The following is a 7409-nucleotide window of genomic DNA, read 5'->3' as shown; positions in this document are numbered from 1 at the left end:
GCTGAGACAAAATAAAGAAAATAGAGAATACTCTAAGATGGGGCTGTTGAGACCTCTCTGAGGTGGTGACAAGAAACTGAGCACTGAAGTTTGCATAGCAGCCAGCAGTGACAAGTGTGTGTACAAGTGTGGAGGGAAGAGGGTAGGTGGGCTGAAGAGGAGGTCCAGACACAAATAGGATACCCAGGTCCAGTGAGAGAAAGATCTAGTTTCTTTCCATTCCAGAAACTGGAAGGAGACTGAGATATTGGACTTGAGTTAGGGTGGGAGCTAGGGACAATGTAACTTTGAAGAGGTGAACAGGGCAGGAAGCCCTAAGAGAATTCAGATTTTGTTCCAAATGAAATTGAAAATGTTCTTTCATGTCACCTAAACATAATTACAACAGCATGAATGTATAATAACATATCATAGAAAAAAATTGGAACTGTCCCCACCTGTGGAGGAATCTGATGTTAAACAAAGAGGTGCTCTTCTGCAGTAGGGACAGAGTAAAGGGTCCTGCAATTGCCCCAGTCCCTCAAATATACTCACTCTGTGGCCAGGGGCTGAGGTGGGGAGGAAGACCTAGGAGAGGGTGAGAATTACACAAATGTAGAAGCCCCTGCCTCTTAAATATCTGTGTCCCATGAGGAAAGTTTCAAGAAGAATGGGAGCTCACAGAATGGTGGACCTCTTGGAGACACAGGAGAAAATTCACAGTATGAAGAGTTTGAATTAATCTAACTATAGGTTCCCTGTAGAAGGTACAGAGATGTCTGCATATCAGTACCATAGTTCATGATTAATTGGGCAGGCATGGGTTTATACATGGCCACATTGGTCATAAGCACAATCTCTAAACATGGTTTGGTACAAATGTCACAGTTTTACCCATTGTCATTGTCTCTTATCAGAGGACCACTTCTTTTCACTCTCAAATCTATCCCAGCCTGGGCAATATGTTATATGGTCAATAGTCTTTGGATGTGAAAGCCCAAAAGATAAGTTTAAAACTCTCTATTTAAAAACAAGAATGAATGTATTTCACCCTAGAAACCTACAAAGAAGTCCTTCTTACAGGCATTGGTTGAAAAAATATATCCTTCAGAAAATTAGCTGAGCAAAGATATTAGCTAGCTGTGCTGATAATGATAATTGACTGAAAATATTTAATCCAAGTACAGAAGATGTACATATTAGGGAACAGTTCCAGGAGAAGAAAATTGATAGTTCATGGTGCATTATCTGATTCCATATTTGGGTCTTCTCAAGTGCTTTGGAAGGAAATGGAGGAAAGTTTACCCTGTGGTTGAAGAGTAAAAATGCTATGGTCACAGAATTACATCTTCATTATGCCCAAAATAAGTTGTATTTAACCAAAAATTCTACCTTTTATATAACATCTGTAGGTAACAAAGGTAAATGCTGAGAAGGGCTGTGAATTTAATACAGAATTAAACTGATTAGTTCAATATGGTCAAACTTCTTGCTATTCAACATGAAGAAGAAGAGAACTGTTATATACTTTGTCAAAAGCACATATGGTCATTGCCCGTTGTCAAACAACCCCTAAGCCTTTCTGTAACTTTGATGGTGAGTCTTTTCTTCTACTAAAAATAAGATACTTCAATCCTCTTCTATGATGCATACTGCTACCAGTCCCTCTATTTTCTATCTTGCTTTGTAGAAACCTTAAGTATCCTGAATGCATGGCTAGAAGAATGTAAAATATGCAATAATATGCTTGGTGAATAGTTAGGAAATTCCCTCAGACTTTGAATCCTACGGTACTTTTAAAATCCAGGGGAATTCCACAAAGGGTGAACTACAAAGACCTCATTTTCAGACCACAGCAATTGTACCAAAAAATAATAATAATAATAACTGAAAATAAATACAAACTCCAGGAAATTTTTAAACAGATTTGAAACTTATTTTTATAAAGAAAAGTTGAATGTGGAAATAGGGAAGAATTTAGGATTAATAAAATAAAGAATATCACAAACTTATCTCTATGAAGTGAACTCAAAATTATACTCAGGAGAGCACCAATGTTCTTCAGTGCCTCCACTGATGCACAAGAATCACTGAACATAAGTGGAAACACAGTCAACTAAAAAGATGAAACAAAAATCAAATAAAGACCATCTGACCGTCCAGCCAAGTATAGAGTTTTAGTTAGTACCCCCTTAAGTTACAGCTTCCTGTATTAAATAGTATAATTAATGTTAGCTCTGTAACAAATAGTTTTGAAATTTTAGTGGTTTTAAAAAAAGAATTTATTTGACATTAGGGAAGATTACAAATGCTCCAAGTTGCATGGTTCTTCTCACTGGCTATCCTCCAAGAAAAAGAACTGTGGTCGTAGGTCTTTCTGATGGGAGTTTGCTGTGGGCCCTCAATATTTATTCAAGAGACAAAATATTAGAGAAAGGAAATAAGCATGGAAGAGTGCTTTTAGAAGATTCTTATGAGTCATTTCTGGAGTTGGTACAAATCAATCCATTGATATTCTATTGGTGAGAATTAAGTCACATGGAAACATTTAAACATAAAGGGGCATTTGAACTGGATGTAGAGGAGAAGGTCAGTGGTAGAAATAAGTGACTTCTGGTTAAGGGATTTCAGAGTCAGAGATATATTGTGAAGACTGGCAATGTTAGCACTTATTTCTACACTTATGCCTCTCTAGATGCACAGGTATGTCTGAATCTCATCACTGGGCATCTCAGGAAACTCTGGATTATGCATACACCATATTACCTTGTGAGGAAATCTAAATAAGTGTGCGCCTGTGTGTGTTTTATATGAAAAGTCATTGAGTCACTGCACATTATGTATTAGTGCTAGTAAAACTGGCTTTACAAGATAAAATTAGGATTGATGTCACTATAGCTATTGTAATGAATTCTGAAAACCTATCACTTCATAACAGTAGTAAATAAATAGGCAAGGACTATTAGAATCAACTTTAACCAGACACTGGAAACCAGTAAAGGGTTTGCGATAATCAGTCAAAAGCTTAATTAAGAAAAAATAGAAGAAACTTAGTCTTAATAAGAGAACTTCGGGTTATTTTCACTTGACCTAGTCTAATTCTTCACTCTTGAGCTTGGTGGTAGCCTTAAAAAACAACCCACAGCCCATGTGCTAGTTTGAAAGGATTTATATACCCTAGAAATGTCATCATATTCATCCCATAGAATATGATTCAGTCTTCATGTTCTGAACTGATAAAATATTCAAACTAGATAATGAAGCAGGGGGGAAAAGCATGTTGCAGGTAAAAACTTGATTTTCTCATTAAAAAAAGACAATTTCAGTGTCTTCCTAGCCATATAATTAGAGGTTTACCTTTTCTGAACAGTGTCACTCAAAAACAGTAGCATTTTTTACAAAATAATAACATAAGAGGGAGAAAGTGCAGTCAGAACTCTATTAAAGGTAAATTTCAACACAACTAATTTTATTATGCTTCTTTTCCTAAGTCACCCTTAGATAAGTGATTTTGTTCATTTTGTTATTTCAAAATTTTGAACACACTTAAGAAAGCAGATAATGTGTTAAAAAACGAGAACTTTTTTGACCAATGTTACATTAATCTTAAAAGCATGAATAAAGAATTCCAATCACAGATCTAAATGTGCTTTGGAGGATGTAAGAATTCTTAGACTTGCAAGAGGTATCCATTTGGTCAAATGATGGTGGCATAACAAAATCTCATACACCATAATGAATTCTTAAGTTCGAAGATTTAAAAATATTTCAGTGTACTGCACAGTTTCTTATATAACACTTAGGAAAATGTAGTTGCCACAGTCTTTTTCAGTTCTGATTTGAACATTTACCCAAGAAAGTTGGAGCAGCAATTTTTGCCCCATGTCTAGGAATTCAAAGTATTAACAATATTGGTAATTTTACAAAATATTTTAACAAGTGCACAGTTCTTATGAATTATTTTTACCAGCAAATATTGAAAATTATGTTTTGTAAAAACTAGTTGTTCTAAAAATATTATCTACATAATTTTATTTGGTAGAGTAAAAAAAAAAACATTTTTGAAAGAATATGATTCCACTCACTCAATATACGTATTTTGGCATGGGCAGTCTCCAGGAACCGAACCCTGATTTCCAGCATGGCAGGTGAGAATTCTGCCACTGAACCACCATTGTACCACCCTCAATAGTTTCTTTTGATCTCTATATCTAGGGTATTTTAAATGTAATCATTAAATGTGTTTATCATTATTATCCAACAAATAAAGGGTCAATGCATATACTTCTCAATTCTTTCAGAAGCTAAAGTTTTATTTTATTCAGTTAGACAGACTGCAGCAAAAATATTTGAAACAGGTTTCCCAACATCTTTTCCTAAGATACTGAAAATCTGAATTTTAAAATCAAGTAGTAATTGAGAGGTTCAAGAGGAAAAGTTATTCTGTATTTTTGAAGCTGTCCGATTTGTCACAAGTTGGTTTCAGCCAACTGGAAAATGGTAGACCTACAACCATATCTGTGGTGGTTTTATTTATCAGATTCCATAAATCTCCACTCACACCAGGTTCATCCCTGCTCTGTCTCTCGTGGTACCAAGACGTATCCCACCATTTCATTCCACTTACACCAAGATCATTTGCTCACCATTGTCACTTACGTGGTTGCCTTCAGTCTTTCAAATTTCTAATTAATTACCACGAAAATAATATTTCTAAAATGCAAATCTCATTTTTTCAGTACTCATAGCAAAATCCTAGGTCACAGAGAGACAAGAATTGAGGCAATAATGTGAAGCAGGAAAGGAGAAAATTCACCACACCTGGTTGGCCAACTCCTCCAACCCCCCAACTCCTTGCTTCTGCTGAATCTTCTTTTGGTATCATATTGCTGAGCATGTTTCCCCATCACCATCACCCATACTATTCTAAAGGTAAACATCAAGGCAAAATTCAACATTGAGATCTAGGTCTTTCCTCAACCACTTTTGTTACAAGCAAACTTACAAATCACAAGTTTAATTTACATCTCATTATGAATTGTTTCCTTTGCATGTGGTTACCAAAGCAATTTATGTTCCTTATTGCACCTATTTCCATATACAATTACATCATGTGTTCAAATTTCTTGGGGGAAGTAGCCACATATTATTCAGATTTAAATTGTATTTGCAGCATAAAGAATGTTTGTGAATACATGAAGAATTTTAGATAACTTGCTTCTCCTTCTTTGTGTAATTAACTGCGTACTTTAAAACTCGGCTGCAATGTCATCTCATGCAGGGGACTTTCCCTCAATCTTCTTTTCATTGTGGTTAATATATTTTTCTCAGTCCCTGATGTAGTCCTGGATCCTAAATCTTCCACATGGTACAAACAATTGCAGCGTAGTGATCACCTCTAGGTGCCTTCAGGGTCGGGGCACATTGAACAGCCTCATCCACAATGAAGATGTGTGCATGACTGAACTGTCTCAGTAACAAGTAGTCATGTTGAACTGAGCATGTCTGCTAAGATACTATGTAACTTATGCTGCCACCACACTCAGACAGGAATGTAAACAGAGGAGGAAAACGCTAATTTTTTACTCATTATTTGGAAATAATTTCAGGTTATCAGAAAACTAACATGAATAAGAATAGTTAAGAAGAGCACATATAAATCTTTAAAAAATGTTTTTTTTGTTCAGATATATATGTATATATATATATATATAATTCAAAATTTCCTATTTTACCCACTTTTAACCAATCTCTCCTTCTCAACCACCCACCTTCTGTCTCTGATATTTGAGAATCAGCGGTACTCTTCATGATACTTCCACTATGTATTTCCTACAGAATCACCATTCAATTATCAGCTTCACTAAATGTAACATAGATTCAATATGTTTCTAATACATTTTAAAGGAAATACACCATAAAAATGAACACATCTCTAAATCAGGGAAACAGCTCCTTAGAAAAAGGGGTGGAGACAAAGTGGGGTTCCATAATATCAGTATCTGAGTAACAACATTGGCATCAGATTTAAGATTCTGATGGGTAAAGAAAAGGAAAAGAATTTATTGTTACCTTAATTTCCTACTTTACTGTTTCTTGAGACACAGCTCCCACATTCAGCATTTTCTTCAGAGCCCCCATAACATCTTTATTCCTGAGACTGTAGACTAAAGGGTTCAGCACAGGAGTGAGTACGGTGTAGAAGAAAGACACAACCATGTCTTTCTCTGGGGTGTGGAAGGAGCTGGGCAGCATGTAGGTGTAGATGGCGGCCCCATAGAACAGGGTGACCACAGTCATGTGGGAGGAGCAGGTGGCAAATGCCTTCTTCCGACCCTCTGCCGAGTTCATCCTGTGGATGGTGAGGATGATGAAGGTGTAGGAGCTTGAAATGACTACCACAGGGATGAGGAGCATAAAGACACAGCACAGGTACAAGAGTGTGTCCACAAGTGAGGTGTCAGAGCAGGAGAGCTTCAACATCGCAGGGACCTCGCAGAAGAACTGACGGATCTCTCGGGATCTGCAGAAGGGGAAGGTCATGGTGATGGGAGTGAGCATGAAGCCGTCCACTGAGCCCAAGAACCAGCAACCAGATGCCAAGAGGAGACAGACCCTGTGGTTCATGAGGATAGGGTAGCAGAGAGGATGGCAGATGGCCACGTACCGGTCATAGGCCATGGCAGCTAGAAGGAAAAATTCTGAGCCTACTAGGGTCAAATAGAGGAACATCTGTATCCCACACTCTGGGACTGAGATCTTACTGACACCCATGACCTGGTCCATGAGCATCTTGGGCACAGTGACAGAAATGGACATCACATCCATGAGAGACAACTGGCTGATGAAAAAGTACATAGGTGTGTGGAGGTGGGCATGCGAGTGTATCAGAAGGATTAGGATGGCATTTCCAGACAGGGCCACCACGAATATCACAAAAATGACCACACAAAGGAGAGCTGGGTGTTTGGATTGACTGAGGATTCCCATCAGGATGAAAGCAGAACTTCCAGTGTGGTTGGACAGCTGTGTTGTATTGTCCATGAGCATTCACCTAAGAGCACCAAGAGAACATCAGGGTTGCAGGGATCAATTCTGGGGACTCAACCCCCTGACAGGTATATTCAGGAAGAGTGTGTGTCTGTGTGTGTGTGTGTGTGTGTGCCAACCCGAATGTGCTCACCTGGTGAAGTTGATTTGGGAACTATAAATTACCTATAATTCCCACTTTACTTGAAAAATGAGTGGATTCACAAATTTGGGTTCATTGAAAGGATTGTTAACTTCTCCTGAGGTTGCTCAGTTCTGGGAGATGAATTTTTGGCAATAGTGTGATTAATCAACATGTAGTGGGAATGTGAGCAATTGCCCTATACAAACACAAGAATGAATCATTTTTAAAAAAGAAAAAGAAACGTATTTCTAGAGTT

At 37.5% G+C, this 7409-nt stretch overlaps 1 protein-coding gene across 1 annotated transcript; it reads right to left on the bottom strand.

Moving 5' to 3' along the window:
• Nucleotides 1-6060: 6060 nt before the first annotated feature.
• LOC143664411 (olfactory receptor 2T29-like) lies at nt 6061-7023 on the bottom strand. The gene has a single exon (XM_077138021.1). It carries the CDS (start codon nt 7021-7023, stop codon nt 6061-6063), a length of 963 nt encoding a protein of 320 aa, XP_076994136.1.
• Between the last annotated feature and the right edge of the window lie 386 nt (nt 7024-7409).

This window comes from Tamandua tetradactyla, chromosome 20, assembly GCF_023851605.1.
Source record: "Tamandua tetradactyla isolate mTamTet1 chromosome 20, mTamTet1.pri, whole genome shotgun sequence".
NCBI lineage: Eukaryota > Metazoa > Chordata > Mammalia > Pilosa > Myrmecophagidae > Tamandua > Tamandua tetradactyla.
Note: the sequence above shows the minus strand (reverse complement) of the source record. Positions and strands in the feature narration are given on the sequence as shown.

Excerpts from the sequence above, each read along its gene's own strand:
- LOC143664411 (XM_077138021.1), bottom strand. The coding sequence starts at position 7,023 with ATGGACAATACAACACAGCTGTCCAACCACACTGGAAGTTCTGCTTTC.